At 41.5% G+C, this 21747-nt stretch overlaps 1 protein-coding gene across 1 annotated transcript in view; it reads left to right on the top strand.

Annotated features, from left to right (window-relative positions):
• Window positions 1-21747, top strand: part of AUTS2 (activator of transcription and developmental regulator AUTS2) — a 582970-nt gene that overhangs the window by 335321 nt on the left and 225902 nt on the right. Inside the window, 1 exon segment of the mRNA XM_035900525.1 lies at window positions 3543-3572. Within this exon segment, the coding sequence (XP_035756418.1) occupies window positions 3543-3572 (30 nt within the window).

Here is a 21747-nt window from a genome sequence, read left to right as displayed (position 1 = left end):
CTCAGGCTCCAGCCTGAGCAGCAAACCTCTTCCCCTCTTCTGCAAGTCTTTTTGGAGTTACCCCAGCACATAAATTGCCTGATTCTTTCCATGAACCAAAGGAAATCCACGTATTTAATCCTCAGGGAAAATTCAGTTTAGCATGGCTGTACAAAACATGCACATGAAATGTGTACGTCCGCACACAAACACACACACACACACACACACACACTGAATGTAAACATCCCCCCACTGCAGTGTGTAAAGCCCTTTCCTCCTGTCCCTCCTTTTTTTCTTTCCTACAGCTTATCCATAAAATTCTGCTATTGGAACAGGACAGCGCTGCCGGACGGTGGGTCTCCTTCCCTCACACCCCACCAACAAAACCTCTTTATGAGTGAAATAGATGCCTTGTGTGTGCAGGACTCCTGGCATTTTACACAGTGTATCTGGAGCCAGGCTAGGCAAACGTTAGGAGCTGTTTGCTGAGTGCATTTATTGCCTTTGCATAATTTATGAGCTGGAGGGGTTTGACCATCATTCGTCTCTGCCAGAGGCTGGCACTGAGGGCTCTGGAGGATGGAGCTGTAAATTGGATGGTGCGCTCCTGCTGAGCTCACAGCAAAGTCCTCGGGTCAGTATGGGAATTTAATACCAGGAATGGAACTGTTTTCTCAGAGTGCCATGTGGGCCTCCGTGCAGCAGAGGCTTTTTTGGCAGCCACAGTGACTGGCCAAATCACGAAGCTGTCAGTCATTGGGCATGTTGTGAAGGGAGCCTGAGCATTTTTAATCGGCTTGGCATCCGTGCTGCTTCCATAATGGACACCAGTAGGTCTCAGTCCTTCGCCATATGCTTAACTCTGGAGACAAGGTGCTTCTGGGTATAGCAGTAATTATTTGATGCAGAATTAAGCAGACCTTGAAATTAGAACTGGACTGTCGGAAGGCAGGAGGCTTAACACTTTGATGCAAATAACTTCCCACCGACATCGCTCCATGCACTTTCTCTGCAGATTCACTCGGATGCGGGTAACTGTTTTGCTGGCAAATTCAGATGTCACTGCTGGCAAGTACTCTTCTCCCCAAGTGCCTCCACACTGCAGAAAACACAAAACCCTGACCTCTTTCCAAGCTTATGAGTTGGGAAAACTTAATCCACAGCGGAGGAGAGATTCCTTAAACCAGACAAAAATGATGGGGGAAGGAAAGGCTGCAAAGCGCTGCGACCACAGCTGGGTCACAGGACACGTGCACATGTGCCCCAGCTGCGGGAGCGGATGGCGTGTTAAACCCCCTGAACCCTGCTGCTAAAGGGGAATCGCTCTTCTATGCTTGCATCTTCACTTTTTACCCCCTTCCTTTCTCCTTTTGGATTCAGGTATTGCAATCAGGACTGGGATTGGAGTTTGGAGTGTGGGCAGGGGACACAGACAAATGGAGCAATTGTTTCTGAGCTCCCTGTTTTGAAACATGTAAGGTGTGTTGCACATAATAACGCATCCTAACACACAGAGCACACATTGCGGGGACCCCAGGCCTGCTGGGCCCTCCTGGCTGTAACCAAGCAGTGGAAGAAGGTGCCCAGAAGCTGAGTTTTTCCAACAACTGTAAAACAGAGACAGTAAATGGGAATTCTTTGTGACATGCTGTGATTTTCATCGATGAAAAGCCATGCATGTGTTTGGGTTTTTGTGAACTTAGGGCTTTGCTTTGCAAACCTACTTTCCTCATAGCAAATTCTCATACATGTAGTCGTGCTGAAGTCAAAATGCATGATATTTACAGTGTAAGGGCATAAGTGCTTTATACAAATACCATACTGCTCTAGAAATGTGCGGTTTTCCCTTTCTCAGGTAGGTACATTCTCTTCATTGATTTGATCGTCATATGAGGGTTTCAAATTTCAAGCTAAAGCTGACTCATGTCTTCATGTTCCATCTCATTTGTTTTTTACCAGAGTATTTAGGTGCAACTACTGCTATGTAAATCATTTCAGTTATTAAATAAATTTCACTTTCATTTCTGTTTGGAATTGTCTGAAAGCGGATTGTCATTTTATCTAATTTTTGCTTCATTTTAAATTATTTGGAAGATACCTAGAAATAGTTCTTAGCTTGCATTTGGTAGTATGTAGCTCATTGGTGTGGGGAAGGCACCTTTTCACCCCCTGTACTGACGAAGACAAGGAAAAAGCTAGTGAAACAGAAAAGTTTAATTAAAGAACACACAGAAGTTGACTTGATTTGTGCAGATCAAATACATACATTTGTGCGTGTATTTGGCTATGTGTGTTCGCTTTCCACTGTACAGTTAACCATTGGAATTCACAAAGTTGTAACTAATTTCAATGCAATTTGGTTGTCTTGTGAAAATACTCAAAGCCAGGATACAAATCCATAAAGAACTTGACTGGCTGCTGTAGTGACTAACACAGGCAGCGAGTCCTTGAGTTAGGAAAGCCTGGTCCGCCTGTTTGGTCATCTTCTGCTTTCCTTCAAAACATCTGACATTGGATCATTGGTATGAGTTCGTCCTTGAGTGATACAGACAACTCAGTCCTCTAGAATCTAAAACTGGAGTTTAAAAAAGCAACCAGGAGGAGGTGTTTTCCTCATTCTTCCGCTGTGGAGGTAGCCAAGTGTGACAACTCCATGGTTACCCAGCATTAGCTGGGGTGAATCAAAGAACGAAGCAGCTTGGTGCGAGTCAGTTGCATGGTCCTTCCAGTCCTCTTCCCAGCACAGCTTTTGGACTCCTAGCAAATGTAAATGTGTTTGGGGTTTCTGATGATTATCTGTCCTGAAGCTTGATTCATCTAGTCCTGTTGTATTTCTACAGTAGTAAAAGCTATTAAAATATTGAGCAATGGCACTTGATAAATAGCAAGACCCACTAGTGTTACTGTTCAGCATTTTATAGTATTGTGTTTACTACGATACCTGGGCTACTCTTGAGTTATAGAGGGCCTCAATGAATCAGTTAATTTGGCATGTTCTTGCTTCTGCTGTGATCTCTGAATTCTGTAGTTCAGCAAAGACAGAGGCTGAACCCTCCAAGCGGTCCTGGAGTAAAACGGTAACCTTGTAGATGCTTCTTTTCTGGGACAGGCAAACCTAAGCCATTTCCATACCCTCCGATCTGAGAAGCCTTTACAGCCAATTTATCGGCAGGCAGTATGAGAAGTACTGTCCATCAAAAGAAAACAAAGCAGCCCTTTAATATTGTTTTTCTTCTTCCTTGATCCAGTTTTGGAGTCTAACTGTGCTCATACACCATCAGCTCCTGTCCATGTGAATTCAGCTAACAGAGGGCATTGCAAATGGCTTTTGTTGTTTTCAGTGCAATTTTTTCATAATTTGAACATACAAATGTATCGTCTCCAACACCAGTGTGGAGGAAGATTCCCTCCCGTACAGTAATTGAGCTTTTTCCTAAAGGTACCAGGTTTGATACCACAGGGTTTATGAGTGGTTTTGCTGTCTTTTTCATAGAAATCTTTCATTTTTTTTGCTGTAGCAAGTTTCTCTTACCTGTTCTTTTTTCCTTTTTGTGTTTCAGTGTGACAGCGACAGCGATCAAGAAGAAAAGGTAAGAAAGGGAATCGGTATGGGAGCAAAAATAATTTGTTGGATTCACTTATTCCTATTATTCTATTATTTATTCAAAGTTTCTTTTTGGATTGATCTAAAGAATCTTTATACAAAGAAAAGATTTTGTTTCCTTTAATTTAATATCAGAATAGACCTCCATAGAAAGAGAATTCTAATTAATATTTTGGGGGCTACACACTTAATCTTCAAGCATATTCATGCCACAGTTTGTGTGGGTTGTTTATGAACACCAGTCTCAATACCAACCCTTTCTATGGTTACATTTCCCTTTGGGAAGTTCTAACAGCAACCAAATATGTTTGTAACCCTCACATTTGCACTTTTTAACAGTTATTTAACCACTGTTATCACCAGTTTTGCTTCTCTGCAAGCAAGCATCTTCAAACTCAAATTGAAGTGTTACGGTTGATATATATATCTATTTTATAGAAACAACATTTGGAAACTGTACATTAAGTCAAGTGACACAACTTACTGATAATTATCTCAGTAACTGTGAGTTTCTAAGTGGAAAAAGGGAAGAAGGTCATGCTGGAAAAGAGTCAGGCACTGATCTCTAATGCTCTTTCTTGTCTAGAAGGCTAATAATGATGAACTAGTATTCACACTGATGCACGTTTTTATGTCTTATTTTATGTTGTGAACAGACTAACATTTACCTTTCTTCTTTGGCAAAAATGAAATACCCATCGCATTAAAACTGGTCTTTATTTCCAGGTTGGATTTTGTGGTTTTCATTTGTATGTTGAGCCTTAAGGGATGTTTTGATGATGTAATCACTTTTGCCTCCTCATTTGCTGCATAAATTGGGGGATGGAAGTTGGGGGAGGGTAAAATAATGCCAGAAAATACCGTTCATGTAACAGCATTGAATTGTTTAGAGTTTCACGAGTGGTTCTGTTAACTAGCTCCAAGTCAAGCCAAGAAGAAGAGAGATGATCGTGCTGGTATGCAGTTTATACACCAGAAAAGAACAAATATGTGTTAAAATCCACCTTTCATGAATTTAGTCGGTTTTCTACAGGATTTTGTAGCAGGAAGCTGAGGAAGTTTCCAAACCACTCTGTATGAAACCACCAAAGCTTTGCCCTTCAGCTTTTTCAGTAATTTCCCAAGTAGAGATTTTTTTTCCTCATGTTTCTTAATAATTTGCTAATATGTTAAAGAACCACTATTTACTTTGAACTGCGGTGATTTCCCTTTCATAAGGGAACTAATCACTGGAGTTAATCAGTGTGACAACAGAAAGGGGAGGTTTTGGGTTTTTGCACAGAATATTAACCTGCACTTTTAGATATGAATTTTTAATGCATTACCATTACATTCCATCCTGTGAAGTGATTATTCATTTTCAGGATGTTCCTTATGCAGTGGAAGATGATAAACTGAATTTCAGCTCCTCTGTTTATGGCACCCAGAACCAGAAGTACAATTTCCTGCCACTGCCGCATTTACAGAGCTAAACCTCTGCCAGCTTCACAGTATTTTTCTCTTACAGCGCTCCTATATAAAAAGGCAGAGGCAGCTTTTGGGGATGGTGGGGGTGTGCTGGTTCAGGGTAGTTTCTGCAACACAAGACAAGAGAGACTCGAGACTGTGCCTCATACAGAGCATCCCAGTGCTTGTGTGGGCGGCGTTTAAAATCCAGATGTGTATTCCATCTCTGTGATCTATATTTTGTCTTCCCCCCTAATGAAATGAGATTAAGTGCAGATCCAAATATCCCTGATAACTTAGTGCTTTTCAAATCCCAGAACCAGACCCGGCTTTGAGTTTTATAGCTCTTGCCCAATTCTAAAAGATGACAGCTAACCCTGGTGTATTTATTCAGCCTGTGCTGGCAGCCTAGGCAAAGATCTAAAGGCCTTGTTCTGTTGTTAATTTGAATTCAGCATATGTAGCCTGTTATAAAATGCGAGACATCATCATTTGAGCAGGTCAAGCATATTCAGATGAAGACAAATGGTGCTTATTTGATTTTCTTAAAATCAGGAAATGAAAAAAGTGCTCTCTGGAGAAATCATGTTCTGCCTGACTTAGATGATAGACCAAGGCATGTACCCCAGATAAGAACAGGCGCTCGTCTTGCGGTTTTTATCTCTGAAGGACGGTCGGGACTGTCAGCTCGCTGACATGTGCATTATCCATGTCATTTTAAACAAAGTGACCTGTAGAAAAGTGCACTCTGCCGTGACATGATAATGGGCTGTTGGATGACAGGTAAAGTACACACTATAAAGGAGGCTGTGCGTTATTCCTTTGTTTAACTGACAAGTAGAAACTTCTTTTCTTCAGACAGGCAGGATCTTTTAGATCTCTTTCAATAGGACCCAGAAGATTTTTGAATTCCTGCTTTAAATAAAATAACATTTTTAGGACCAAAAATTCCTATGAGCAAAATGCATGGGGAGAAGTGAGGGTGCCCAGCCTGTGTGGAAGAGGTTGATCGTTTCATAGATAGTGCTCAGCATCCTCAGTTTTCATTAATAACCATAGTAGCTGAGGGTACTCAGCAGGATTAGAAGTTTTAAGATCCTTGACCCAAATGTCTTATATCATGATGAGGGTATTAGCCTCCAACTGTGGAGCTGTTCTCGTAGCGAATTGTCAAATTGCTTGTGGTCGGTCCTAGGTCAATGTATTCTGAGGATTGTGGAGTTATTCTCCTCCCACCAGAAACATCTTTGCCTGAGTTGGAAGAAGAGATCTACTTTTCTTTAGGACTATCTCTTGCAGATTTTGATATCCTGAAGTGTACAGAATATATGGTATATTGCTGCAGATGAATTCTGTACTTGCTGTTTGGAAAATGGAAGGCAAACAATTTTGCTTCATTTAGGATTTTTGAGGGTAAACCCCCACTGATCCTTCAGTGTGACTGGGAAATAAGAGCTCCAGGAGATGTAGGTACGTATTCCTACTAGAATAAATAAGACCTGGAATCCAGGAAGACAGGCCAGTGCCTTTGAATAAAAAATGGCAGATCAGGATGACGAAAGGTGTGTGACAGATCGAGGTGGCTGAAAGAGGAGTTGGTTCAGGCATGACTAGATGGGCCACGGTGACGCAGGAGAGCGCAGGAAGGAGCAGGACCTGGGAAGCTGAGGAGCAGATGAATAGTGAGTGGTGACAGAGGAGGAAAAGTAATGTCTCCTAGGCTGTTAGTACTATTTTTTCCCCCACTTGAATATGTATCTATCTGGCTGTGTAAATCATTGTTGATATCTGATCTCTATTAGGTGATGGCTGTGCCTCCAATACATCTTCCCTAGCCTTTAATTGGGAGCAGACAGACAGTCACTCGCTGTCTATGTCTGCCCTCAAATGAGACATTTCTCCGGAGGTTTCTCTGGAAGAAGAAACAAGGATATTTAATTGAAAAATGATGCAGCCCCTGCTTAGCAGTACTGTAGCTAAGGCTGTGTCAGCATCTCAATTTTAAATTACATGTTTTGGGTGGGTAATTTTTCTATTTATACAGATTCATGCTCCTTCATTCCAACTTGGCACACAGTACTGGGCTGGAGCATTCAAAGTAGCCATTTTGCTCTCCTGTTGCTAAAAAACCTGAAGAGGTAGTAAGTATGTCTGTGGAGGGAGAGTAAATGTGGCGGACTGGCATCAGAATGTGAAGCACTGATTCTTAGATGTCATTTTCCATCCTGGGATCCTTTCAGCAAATGCCACTGGGATTTCTTACTAAATCAGAAAAGAAGTATGGGTCCCAGGGGAACTCAGATTTTCTCCATTAAAAAGTCTGTCAGTCTTACTCTTTGAGCAGGTCTCCAGAGCTGATAATCTAAAATTAGGACAAGCTATTGCACAGCTGACAAATTTCAGTGCAACTGTATTATCTTCTGATATCTAGATACAATCTTTAAAATGGTACCCATGGTAATTAATACAATTTTAAAAACATAAGTGCAAACACATAGCTCGTCTTCTGGAAATAAAAAGAAGTCCTGTTTTGAAAAGATGTACAAAGAGCTTTGATAAGGAAGTCAAGCGCTGAAGGTGAGGTAAGGAGTAGGGTCCTTTTTAATTTGCCATCTCTAACATTTCCTCTCACCACTCTGTTCAACTAGACTGATTTTAAAATTAAGACTCAGTCTGAGGCACTGTAGTGATTTTTCACTTCTTAGGAAAATATATCATTGATCAAGGGGGACTACTTTGCAATGTACAAAGCGTTGTTCCTTATGCTTGATTCAAGAGGAGAAGAGTCCCACTTCTTGCTTGAATTTCATCCAACTTTGATAGGAAGTACAACGTAAAAAAAATCACTGCGGTTGATGACTTAGATCTGTGTGTGTCGTAGCGGTACCCAATCCGTTCTTTCTTGATGAGGCTCTTGAATCCCATTCAGACGTGTCCTTCCCAGGCCCAGCAGTGACTGGCTAGTTACGGCTATGGCTCAAGCAGTGCCGAGCATTCCTACTGAAACAGGCTCTGCTTTTGGGTGGACTTGGTGTGGGATGCAAAGGGAAGAAAGAGGTTGGTCAGACCGGTGCCTACATTTGCAAGGCATTGGCATATGGTCACAGGGGAAGAGTGACGAAGTTTACCCCAACTTGGGAGGGGGTCAGGGCAGGTGGGTGTTATGCTTACTTAAGCAGCCTGTGCTGGTGGGAGCGTGTTGCTTGGGAGACTTCATTATTTTTCTCTTCAAAGAGAAAATGGTGCCATTGAAAGCACCATGAGAGCTGAAGAATAGTATTTCTTGCATCAGAATGTTTTTAATGATAATGCTAATACATTTGATTGGATATAAACCAGCCACAAACCAAAGATTATGGCATGGAAAATATCATAAATCACTCTGGTGTGCTCAGATAAAAGGAATGGTTATTTGTGTATATACACACACACACAAAAGCATTCACACGTGCACTCTGTGTATGTTTCTGAAGGGCTTTTGGACAATTATTTTGTGTATAGCCTTTGGAGAGAGGTTTTGGAGTAGTATTTTGGCAGATGTGTGTCATCCAGTTTAGTGCATAGACTGTATTTCAGTGCTGGGTAGTTTTATATATTAGTGTGCATGTGCGCATTTGTGTGTAGTTTGCTTTCCAATGTGCTTCTGGCTATGTTAAAAAAAACCCATGATTTTTAGCCCAGCTTTACGAACTCAATTGATTTAAGTAATTATAAATACTCTGATATATTTATGATAAGAGGAACGTGGGATGGGCCTACTTAAAACAATGCCTTTCAGTACCTCTGAATAAATGCAAAGTTCATTGGTCGTGAACTTCAGAAGCCATTTCTTCCCTACCCAGATCTGAAGTGTCCCGCTTAGTTGTGTCTCTGCCAAATAAACAGAACATTGTTTTCAGCTGTGCTGGCCTCTGCATCAGTGCTGCCCTGTTGCTCCCTTCCCTCCAAAACATGTGCAGGGCACAGCAAATTGTCCTCTCTTCAGAAACAGTGAGAACCCAAAGCAACCCCACCATCAACTGAGCTAGAAAACATAAGACCAAGGTAAATAGCTGCTTGGCACAGGGCTGTCTTCTGTATATTCTGTTGCTGGAAGTTAAAAGCTCTATCAGAAATGGATGAAATGGTGATGAAATTGCTTTATGCCGTCTTCTGTATTACAGACCACTCCCTTTATAGACAGTTGCAATTCACTGTCATGCGGGCAGTTGCATCAGTTTGGGATACTTTTAGTAGGATGCTTGGAAACAAAACTGCTTGTGTGTGTGTGTATTTTTTCCCCTCGCTCTTGGGGAAGGAAGAGTTTGGGTAGCCCTTGAAAGAAAAGGGAATGGTGCCAGAGCTGTAGCAGATAGATGGCTGAGAGCCAGCTGAATTTGTATAAGGCTGCCACAGTTGTAATATCTGTATTCTTACTGTCTACAAACTCAACCAGAGTTGCAGTTTGGTGTCTATGCACCACTGGAGAATAAATAACAAACTATAATTTTCCTGATCTGGAAAATTCTGGTCATCGAAGGAACTCTCAGCATTTATTGAGCTATTCAAAGAAGGGTGTATCATCACAGTTTGTTTTCTCTTCCTGTTCTCTACACTCTTCAACTCTAGGTGCAGGTATATGAAGCCTGGGGTAGTTTCTAGAGGAAAACCTCAAAATATAAAGCGTATCATCTCCAGTCTAGTAAGAAAGCCTGAGAAATAAGTGTGTAGCCTCAGGTTGTATGAGATGTTCCTCGGGGCTCCCAGCATGGAGTGGTACGGACAGGGGAAACTACTCCCAGAGTGGTATGGCCAGGGGAAACCACTGGAAAAGGGAGCTCAGGTGGGCTTTTCAAGGTCCTGAGCTTCAGGAGGGGGGATTGACTGCAATACAGAGGTGGACATTTATGTGGCAGCTCCAGGAGGGGTTCATGTTGGGAGCCTCCTCTCCCCAAACAGGACCTCCCTGGGGTAGGGAGGTTTTGCGTGGCAGGTTACAGCTGGTAGAAAAATGCTGAGTATCCATCAGGCCCATTCAGCCCTCCCCTGGAAGGGCGAAGAGATTATTTGTGATAGTAGGAGGGAGCTGAATTCTTGAAAAACTCCTTGCGTGATGGGTACCAGCGTGTTTAGCAAACATGGCTCCATGTAGAAACAGTGGCTGAGAACCCAATTTTAAGCAATTGCTTCAGGTCATGGGATACTGGTATCTTACTGTTTGCCATATATTTATTTTGGCTAAGGATAGGATTAGAGAAATAGTTTCTCAGTATTATTTTTAAAACTGTTTCTGCAAAGCCAGGATGTTTCCCATCAGTGCGATTTATACTGCATATTTGTACAGGTGTTGTCTTTTTAACTCTGGAAAATGCAGCACCTTAAACTTGCCCCAAGGGTGAAAGATCACCCAGTCTTTAAATGCTAGCAACGCTCAGGCAATCATGAAGTATTTCTTACTGTTTAAGGCCCATTAGGAGAAAAGATAAGGATCCTTTTTATTCATTTGATGTGCCACATAGAGGGTCCCTACAGCTAGAGTGGTAATAAAATCGGAGCCAAGTATGTTCGTTGTAAAAGATTATGTGTTTGCCACTAAGGGGAGCGAACATGTTGTTTACAGGCGTGGGTACGTGCTCTCCGGGCTGGCTGTGCCATGGTGCTTTCAGCCCGTGATTTGTCCTGTCCTTTATCATCTTTGTCACTCGGCAGCACGTTGTCATAGGTAACGTATCACTCCTCGCTCCCCCTATCCTCTCCCCCTTCCCCCGCCCAGCTCCCCTTTCCTTTTTTTTGTACCCATTTCATGTAGAAAATTTGTATTTACTTTGGGAGTGTAATTTGTTCCTCATGGATAATGTGACCCTTAGCGGAGCTGGATCATGGGTTAGTTGAAGTGATATTTTCCGCTAATGGTAGTCGTACATCATTGCTGTCAGCTCGGGTTAGGAGGCAAGCACATTACAGCTCCATTTTACCTCTGCAGGCATCTGGGATTATTTGCCATAACTGAGTATGACATGACCGCACTACAGAGTGCATTAAAATTTTACTAGCTTCTCAGGCAAGTTCCTTGGCTCCAGCCTGCCTTCAGGCAGGCGTAATGATGGATACCTCGAAGGTCCTGACTTCCTGCACCAAGGATACTCAATGTCAATGGCCCAAACAGGTTTTGCTCTCCCCAGGGCTTTAGACCATCTTCTGGCAGTTGAGTAAACAATCAATAATTGGAACACAGGGAGGCTGGCACAGATGCCCCCGAATGCTCCTCCTAGGGTTTGCGGGGCTTTGAACGTTCGGACACTGTCACGTCAGTATCTTAAAATACTGCTCAACCATCAGGTTTTTAAAAAATCTCATTTGCAAGCCATCTTATGTGGATAAGAATAAAACCACTATATGAAAATTGAGATTAACAGGAAAAATACCCAGGAATGTGGAGTATCAAGTTATATGTGAGTTTTAAATGGATGGGTGTAGCAGGCATGTACCATGGAAATACACAAATACACCAGATGTTGGTGTTGTATGCTCATGTTGCACTCTCTTTTATGCTTTATGCATATATGAGGTGTAGAGATTCAGATATACAACTGTAGCCGTGCATACCTGCATTCATTATTTTCAATTTTCATTATTTTTGTATAAGCAATTATGTTCTCATCTAGCCTCTTAAAATATCAGCTGTGGCATAGAGAGATGTGTATTATTTTGCAGCGTGTGTTTTTAGGTATACATGTGCGTACTATGAAAATGATATACATTATTTTCATTGAACATATCTGTTTGTATAGATGTACATTGCTTGCAACATGTCTGTTTATATATATCAACATTCAAAATTAGAGGTGTAGCTATACAGAGAAATGGGTATTAAGGAAACTTAGGGGAGAGATTAAATTGAGTACAGTAGTGGTTTTAAATGCTTCTTGAAAAAGCATAATATATACCCCAAGATAATTTTATTGCAGCCTCCTAGTGGTTTTATAAATACCTACAATACACGTACACGCTGCCCACAAGCTCTCCTCCCCACAGCAGCGCTAATATCTATAATGCTTTCAGGCAAAAGGTACATAATTACGTAGAGCATGTCTGTAAGGTACGTAGGGGGGTGTGTGTGCTTGAAATCCTGGAAGTTGTTCTCTCCTGTCCTCAGTCTTATTATGCTGAATTAGCAGATGGCAGAAGAATGAAAAAAACCTTTGATTTTGTTTGTTTAGCTTTTTTGTTTTGTCTTATGAAGTGTTTAATTGCATTTATATCTACAGGGGGGCAAGATGAAGTGGTAGGGGTCATCAACTCATGTCCTCCTCAGTAGAAGATTGTCTGGGGTTCAAAGTATCCCGGAATGCCCATCTTCCCCTGTTAAACCATGCCATCCCAGGTGCACTCCGCTTTTTCTGTTGGTTCATCTAGGGCAGAGTTTTGGGACGTGATGCCGGTTTAGACAACTTGATATTTTGTTTTGGTGTAATGCATTCCTGGCGATAAATCTTCCTATCTTTATTGTGGAACTTAGAGCCAAACTTTACTGGGCCCAAGAGTTTTATCTCTGTGTATAGATTGTAGGATTTGATTCTCTGTAGGGGAGGAGAGAGGAAGAAGAGATTAAAGATTAAAGCTGATGATGTGCTCGGTGCTATACAAGAAACAGAGGAGACAGTTTCAGACATCTCTAAGGATAACATGCAAATTCCTAAAGCCTTCCCAGCAGCTTAGATCTCAATAAGAAAGACATTCCGAATGATAGATAGTTTTGCTTGTTCACATTTTAGTGTTACATCTTCTTTTTATATGTAGCAAAACTTTTATCAAAGTAGTTCCATAAAGGTTGTTCGACTATGTGGGAATGCCAGGCAACATTTCATTTTCAGGGTGCCACCCATGCAGAAGTAAGTAAAATCGCAGTGTGGTTTTCTGATCTTGCATGTAACTAGGGTTGTAATTTCAATTCAGGGAAGAAATAGGTGTGTGTCTGTGTGCGCACACACCGTACATGCACACACACCCCTCCGTCTCTGAAATCCCACCTTTGGAAGAATGATATCATGGGTGATGTGGATTTTAAATTGAATTTAGAATGTTTCAACTGAGATGCTGTCTTAAGAAATCTGCACGGGCTGTCTTATTTTGCACAAGTGTCTTTAAACCTTCCCCACAAAAATAAGATTAGATATCCTGAAAGGAAATCTATGTACTGAAACATGCTGGCGCATTTCTTGTGATCAATATACCGATATATAAATATTTGTTGATTAGCTATATGCTTTATATGTGTATTTGGTAGTAGGTATTAATGAGCATACAGGTATGGTATGTGTGTATGGAGACAGACAGAAATCCAATCTGTGGCTCTTGGAGTTTGGCCATGTCCAAACATATCTAGATTATACAAAGTGTTTCTTTGAGGACTATATGTTACTATATGTTATTCAAGTATAACATTCATATACACTTTATGCTATTAAAAAACATCTGTTTTTCATAACAAATCAGATTTTATAATCATGTATGAGGCATGCTCCCCATTCCTGAATGTCTGTTCTCACATTTCCTTGCAAAGAAAAAAAGTCTTAGGCTTGAGAACTGAGAAGGTGAGACATTTCTTTGGAGGTTTCTTTAGAAAGAAAAGAAAAAAAACATATAGGGAAGTTATGGTAATTATTTCATGTTTTTAAGAGTCTTGGAGGCCACAACACATGTAACCATCTCAGGTTTCTCACAAACATATCCAAGGACAGGCTGAAAACAAGGAGACAGGAAATTAAATGCATGCACCAACGAATTGAGAAGGATTCCAGCAAGTACCGCTTTGGGTTTCTGCATATTTCTCTCCATCTGGCTCAACACTAATAAGGGTATTGTGGACTTGGAAGTGGTAAAATGCAGCTACTGTGTATCTTGGATTCCAGAAATTCCCCAAACAGGGTAGAAGTGAAGAGAATAACACATGGTTGGAATTAGGGTTGGGTTTACAGGTACCAGCAGAGTAAGGATCTTTCTGGACTTTCATCTGTCTGTTAATCCAGTGCAGGTTTTGCATAACCTCGTCCCCCCTCTTCCCTCACCATACCCACAGACAAAATAACGCCCTCTCTGAAAGTCTCTTTGCCTGCGCCTTGCTATGTCACCCACGAGTGAACCCCCGGTTTATTTGTTGGAAGGATAAGCCACCAAGCTGTAGTGCAAGACCTCAGGTTATCTACTTCACACAGAGATGTTTTCAGAGTCAGGGGGTTGTCTTCTTAAGAAGAGCAGATGAGCGAACAACGAGTATGTTATAAACACTTGACAGTAATGGAGTGCCTGACTTAGCTGGTGCATTGGTAGGTAACTCCATGTACACGTCGTAAGCACCTCTGAAGGATACCATGTGGGAAAATAGGAAACTTTTAACTATCCAGGTTCTCCCAGGCTCTCAAATTATCGAGCCCACCATGAGCTGGCTACTGGTCTCCACACTGTGAGCTACTGGTGGGAGGTGAGAAATGGGGAAGAAACAGCTTAAGATGAACCCAATGTGCTTTGCTTTGAGAATGAGAGTCAAATGGTGTGCACTGACTCTTGGAAGCCTTTCTCTGAACTCTGTTGAAAGTCTGGATTCACTTCCAAGCGTTACAAAGATGCCTGCTTTGTAATTTCCATCTAGTAGGAAGCACCAGGATGACCTTTGTGTCTTTAAAAATTGCCTGGGCTTTCTAATTCATGCCAATATCTCCTCTTAAAATGCACCACTGAATTTCTGGTCTTCACAGGCCGTCTCAGCGTCGCATTTAAGCTGACTCTGGACAGTCAGACAATATTAAACAAGGTGGTTCATTCATAACAAAAGCATCCTAATTGAGTTACATTATTACATTAACTGTAGCAATCAGATTGAACCAAATCACTGAGAGATAATGTCATTTTCCAGGGTATCATTTGTAGAAACCAGTTGTGCTGTAAGATGCAATAACTTACTTAATCCTGTAGAGTTTATGGTGACTTATGTGTCATATCCAATTCCTTACATTCAGAGAAAACCGAGCAGTTAATGCAGGGCTGTGAATGTGCACTGAGAGATGAATTTGTAGAGAAACATTTAGCAGATCCTAGACAAACTGAAGAATGAACGATAGTCTGTAAGGATTTCAGACCAAGGGGCTGTTCTAGGGACAGGTAAGATGTGCAGCTTTTTCAGATTGTTAACTTCTGGCAACACATTGGTGGTACTGTTTGCTTAGGGGATTGATAGATGGCTACTTTATTGGCTGAGTTGCCCACTGAGTACAAATTCTTAGCCAGAGACTGGGAAGGAGGATAGAGAAGTTAATTTTGGACTGTATGTGCCCAATGTTTACAAGTAACCTCATTTGGAAATCTTCGTTTCTGTTGGCATTTTTATGTGCCACCAGGACTCGGCAGGGGGCGGGGGGGAGGGGTTCTTGTTGTTAATGCATTTACAGCTTTTCATCTTGTTTTATTTTGTGAAATCTTGATGACTACAGGGAGGAGAGGAGAGGTGGCTGCTAGTTCAGAGCAGAGGAATAAAATTTGGGACAGGTCAGGGTCAGCCCCAGTCAGCTGTAACTGGGGAGGCCACACGTCCCTTCCATGAGTGCAGTTGGGGAGGGGAGCACTGAAAACCGTTCAGCCTCCCCAGTTGAGGCGTTTCTGTCTTCTATCCTGTGCCCTGCTTTGTTGCTGGCATGCACAAATCATTTAAACTCTCAATAACTCATTTTCTCTCTCTTCAACATTTCTGTGACCTCAGTCCAGCAGCATGTGAGCGTGTGGCCCTTACCTTTGTCATGGTCTCTGGTATATAAAGCCTTGCGCTGCAGCCACCGATGACATCCGTCACAGAGCGAGGGGTGTTCTGTCCTCTCAGATTTGTGCCCTGTCGAGGCCATGCTGCTTTTCACAGGAACTAAGAGGCTTGGCTAGTTTTCTGTAAAACACTTACAGTTCCTCCACTTCAAGGAGCTGAAGAGGTGGGAAGTATTACCATCGCTGCCTGAATGGAGCCACTTCTCTTTGTTATGTTACCAGGGTCGCTTTGATTGATGGTGTCAGTGCACCATGATAAAGCAGACAGGCTGCAGGCTGAATAAGATCAGTTTTAGAGGGCATTGCAAGGATGTTAAGTCAAGGCTGTTGTTTTCAATATGGTAGAAATCCATAGTATCTTGTACTCCCAGGAAGATACGAACGTGCTGGAAGATTGATGTTCATACTTGTCATATGTCGTCAAAAATGCAATGAAAGAGGGGTTCCATCACAACTTCCGCACAATCGCTACAGTGCTTTTGTTTCTCTTTCCTGGTCCCAGAATAGCAGCATCTCTGAGCTTACTCATTACACAGTCTTTGTCTGGGGCTCCGTTTCAGTTTGAACATAAGGTTCAAGAGGGAAGACTTTCTGCAACTGAAGCCTGAAATCCAAATGATGTTTTAGTATTTTTGTATTGTTGTTTCTGTACAGCAGCCCTCAGAAACCCATTCTACATTGGATTCTTACTGACCTATGCACAGTACAGACAGAGAGAGAGAAACTATCCTTGTCTCCCAAATCTTTTGATATAAATAAATGAGATTGTGTGAATTGGAGGGGCAATTAAATACAAAGAAATGAAATAAAACATTCATGTCAGTAGCAGATCTAGGAAAAAAAGATCTCCTGGATCCCATGCCTCCCATTCAAAATTATGTTTTATTCTGTTTTTTTCTAGTTTAGTGGCTCCTAATGGTGATTTGTGCTTTGCTTATGAACCAGGGGACCTTGGAGCAGCCTGCGGATGGTTTGTGGAGCATCGCTGCCCTTGAGTGCCAATGGTGCAGCTTGTGTAAGAAGGGGCATGGTGTCCCCCGGGATATTTTGAAGGCCAGTAGTGGCCCATTGTTCAGAGATCTTTAGGATCCTTTGAAGCCACTTGCTGTCATCCCCAGCAAGTATTCGCTGAAGCTGAGGAATGCACTGTGGGAACCGTCAGGTTTGCTGCTTAAAGCATCTCTCAGGACGGCTCAGATGGCTGTTGAGTGTTCCTTGTCCTGCACATAAATGTGCCAGCTCTCAGTAAGATTACTGCCATTTAGCATTTACTCTGCTAAAATCTGTTTCACATTGTTCTGGTGTGAGGAATGCCTGAATCTGCGATTCTTGGTCACATCATGGCCCCAGCAATTTCTGGGGCTCTTGGGGTGTGAAAATGAGAGGTGACCACTTTGGCACTGTGCATCTCTGGGGTTTTGCATGGTGTGACAACTGTCATGCTCTCTAAGTTCCTTTTCTGTGCGTGATTTATATGTACAGTAACAAAATACTTGTTTAAATGAATTATTGTCTTTAAGTAATTTAATGCTTGTTTTTGTTAATGGAAAACCTGACTAAAGAGCTTTCATTTAGCTGCTTTAGCAAATCATTACAAACTCCCTGCTACTTCCTGTGATAACATTAATCAGAGTGAACTCATTGGCTACTAATGCAGATGCTGTATGTAATTCAGTATAAATTTTATTGTAATTTACCATTAATTAGTGTCCACTTATTCTAAAGTGCTAAACGACACCAAGCACTCTGGTTTCAAAAATCAATCGGAAATGGGAGTGACTCTACCCACAGATGCTAGGGAAAATGTTTAGAGCTGGTAAAAAAGCTTAAACATCTCTCAGAAATGTCAACAAAAGCGTAGGGGAAGAATTGGACAAGAAGGCGCTCAGCTGTTTTGAGATCTGGGAGCTCCATTCGTTTCAAGAGGGACCCGTGCTTCATGGTAGCTCAGAATGGACCGCAGTGCTGGAGGGGACACATTTGCCGCAGTATTTCTTTATGTATTTCTTTGCACATAGATGTTACACGTACTGTTTTCCTTTCTAGATTTAGTGTTGATGATTGCGTGTTGTTCGGGCTGTGCTGTGGGGTGGATTGCACCGTTCCAGAAAAGCAGAAAAGCTGATGCTTTGGGCTTCTAGGACAGGTAAGAAAGAGCAGAGTGAGCTCCTTGCGTCCATGAAAAGCAGACCAAGGAGGCTTAACTGAGCAGTTTTAATGGTTTATTTCCAATAAAATAGAAGGTCTGAAGTTGAAAATGCTTTCCCCCTACTCTTTTTCATGTGGAAATGGCACGTTTTTCTGGAAGCTCATTCTTATCCGTAAAAATATCTTCTGTGTATAAATTCACTAAGTTTTAGTCAAAACTTCCCATAACCATATTGCTCAATACATAATCTGTTTACTAAAGTATTTGCCATTCCAGGTAAATACATTAAAGAAAAATACATGGCATATATAGAAACATACACAGAAAATACACAGAAAATTCAACAGATGAGCAAGAACCAAGTCACGCTTTAGTGGTGCGTTAAGGATGCTTTTTGAGTAAACACCAAATCCTAGAACCAAAGCACCCCCTATATAAAATCTGCTCTAAAATGAAGCTTTTCTGTTAAAAACATAAAGCTATGGGAAGCTGAGAGAATAACAAGCTAGAGCTGGAAGTGGACAAGAGTAAACGCTTCGATTCACATTGAAATGATTTCTCCTGCCTAGTATAATTTAACCTGCCCACACTGCTAAACTTCTGTATTACACATTTCTGTCAGAATGTCAGGAGAAATGATAAGCTTTCTTGAAGCTGCAACCTTGATTACATATGGAGAGCATTCCAGCCAGGGTTTTCTTGTACGTTTTTAAGACTTTTAGCTTGGTCTCTCAAGTATAAAGAATACCTTACTTCATGACCCCAGCCTCTTGTTAGTTGATAGATGAAATCTTTTCTTAAGCTGAGTCCCTTGTCTATTATGTTTTCAGAATTCAAGGTTTCTCTTTAAGCTTTCTGGCTTACTGCCAAAGGAACATGGCTTTGTTACCCAAAGAAATTGCCTTTTTATTAACAGGAAGTGGATCTCTGGAATGGCATACGTGCTGATCTGCTTCCAGGTGAGGAAGAACAATTTTATAGGTGTGATCTCATTCTTTTGCCGGTGCCAAGAGCTACAAAAAGAATGGCAGAAAATATTGTGGTTGTTGGGGCTTTTTGTTTGTCTGTTTGTTAGTTTGGAAAGCTGGGATGTAGCATAAAAGCAAAATACAAGCTGTAGTCATTCCTGTGTTTCAAATGTTCTTTTAAAGTCAAATGTCTATTATTACCTATAAACTGTAGTCTGTGTACCCAGGAAAAATGCACATCAAAGTAAGTGGGGGTTTTGCTTCAGTGTCGTCTGAAGAATTTGAGCATAATGTAAAACAAAGAAAGAGGACTCGTTTCACAAGTACATCTCTGTTTAATCATATCCTGGAATACGTAAGCAGAGATTGTTGTGTCAGATGGATACTGTAGAAAGGATATTGTCTGTATCATCTGGGTTGGGATCTTGCCATTGCAGTAGCTTAAGTGGTCAGAACAGTTGAGGATCATCACTAATTTCTCTGTGTCACACCAGATAGTTTTACCTCTGCCACCTAAGTGAAGTAAATCAACGAAATTAGGCTTCCTAGAGATTCTTTTTGAAGAACTTCAGTGCTTTTCCATGTGACTACTTACTCAGGACTTACCAGCAGAAAAAGATTCCAGGCCACAGCTAATCAGACAAGTGATTTCATTTAACTGAAATATCAAGAACTAGTTAGGAACAGATTCTTTTAGTAGGAGGCATTCGTGCTTATCTGTAGATACTGTCAAAAGCCATTTTTCTCTTTTAGATAATGACTAACTACTGCAGTTTTCTACATTTCAGTAAATGTGGTGAATAATCGGGGCGGGGGAGAATAATTAAATTGGGTACTGATTAAGAACCAGTTGCAGTGACAGATACTTTATTTCACCTTAATGCAGAAGTGTTTGTGTAATAAAACTACTGAGCACATTTTCACAAGTACAGAAATACCAATTCACATCTGTAAGAGATCTGAAGGAGGAAGGGCCCTAGCGATATGCTAAACAAAAAGCCACCACAAGTTGTTTAACTGATTGCTGCCCACAGTTCTTGCATGAATTTCTAAGGGCATGAAGAACAATGAAATGGTGAAGTAGGACAAGCAGAATTCAAGAGAAAGCACATTTTGAAGAAGTCTTTTAATTACTTACAAAGATTCGTATTCTAGCGTGTGTGATTTCCCCCCGCCCCTGCCTTTGAACAGCAGAAATATTCAGAAAAGCCTGATGAAAGGTTCCCATGTCAGATATTTCTTTCCCCACTGTGGAGTGTCTTTACTTATAAAACCCACAGTAAGTACCATCACATTCCCTCCTTTCTTTTGCTAATATTGACCTTGTAAGGGGCTAGATTTTCTGTTGTTATAAATCAGTCTAACACTGATTACTACTGAGCTTTCTTGATTTGCATCAGCTAAGGCTCTAGCCTGAGCGCTATGCTCTGAGCATGAAATGAAGACAGAAGTTAGTACTAAATGAAGCTGACCCTTTCCTTTAATTTTCAGCCGGTGGAGGAGTTCAATTCAAATGTGAATTGCCAGGGCTGTATTATTTGTGTCCCTCAGACAGTCATAGTTCAGGTCATGCTGCCAGACTTTGTGGCTAAAACCCAATTGAAAACCCAGGCTTTTTTGTTCTCACCCCATTTTTATATCTGGGATGAAAAAACTATCCCTGTGCCCTTGCTCGGGTGTCAGGACAGTTAACAGGGAAGATTCTGTGGTGGGCAGGAGGAGTAAAAACCTGCCATCCATCTCATGAATTGCACTTCTCCCTAGCAGACTGAATCTCTCCTGATCTCACTCCTAGCAAGTCCAGTATCTTACTGCGTCTTGCAAATTTTAACGTGGATCATTTGTAGTCTAAAAGTCAATGGAAAGAGAGTGATTGGAATGCAACCACTGTGGCCTGCCATAGGAAGGATCGTGCTATGGCGAATTCATGCGCAGGCGTTTTTGTGTGTATCTTTTAATATTCAGTAGCTAGCCAAATCCCGTCTGATGTCCTCTAAGAAACGTGGGGATCTTTTGTTAGTTTGTTACTTTAGGTTAAGCATTTCTTGGGAGTGCTGAAATGCTTAATGCTGAGATATCTTTGTGGCTTTTCAGATCAGTGCTCTGATTGTGAAGACATGAAGGGAAAAATGATTGGGAGGATTTGTCACCTGGTTTCATTTGAACAATTGCTTTTCCCCCTTGGTCAGATATAGGACATAACAGGAATCACCTAAATGTAGACAGATTGCAGTAACACACATGACAGTTCTTTATTGGTTTCCATTACCTATGCTGCTCATTTCCCAAGAGGAAAGGGCAGCTAATACTGTATATTTTTTAACATAAACCAAAGGGAAGGATAAGCCAGTGCATATGAAACAATGTCTCTTTATTCTCCATATGCACTGAATTGAATTGCAATTTCCTCCTTTCATTTTCTCTTGGTTCTCTGTGTGTCAGAGACAGCCAGGTATGTGTGTAGTCCTTCACCGGCATATGATCACTGGAAGCCTACAGGTAATGAGTGGACACACGTTGTGCAGTGACAGGGTTTTCAGGCACAGCTCTGCTAATGAATTGACGGTGCTACATAAAGGCTCAGGGCAGCCAGCCCTTCTCTGGGTAGGGGAACCTTTGCACGCTCCCATTTTAGCTCATTGCAAACCGTTTCTGTCCCTGTTTTAAGTATTTCACACCTTTATTTAGTTGTTTAGTTAGCTCTCATCATTGTATTCCTATATATATATATTCTACATCATCTGCATCTCTGAGCAGCTCACAGTCATTACTGGGGGTATCCCCCACAATGCATGGCATTGCTCTTTCCC

This window comes from Egretta garzetta, unplaced genomic scaffold, assembly GCF_000687185.1.
Source record: "Egretta garzetta isolate BGI_Z169 unplaced genomic scaffold, ASM68718v1 scaffold108, whole genome shotgun sequence".
Lineage (NCBI taxonomy): Eukaryota > Metazoa > Chordata > Aves > Pelecaniformes > Ardeidae > Egretta > Egretta garzetta.
The sequence above is the reverse complement of the archived record's forward strand: the minus strand, read 5'-3'. Positions and strand labels throughout refer to the sequence as shown.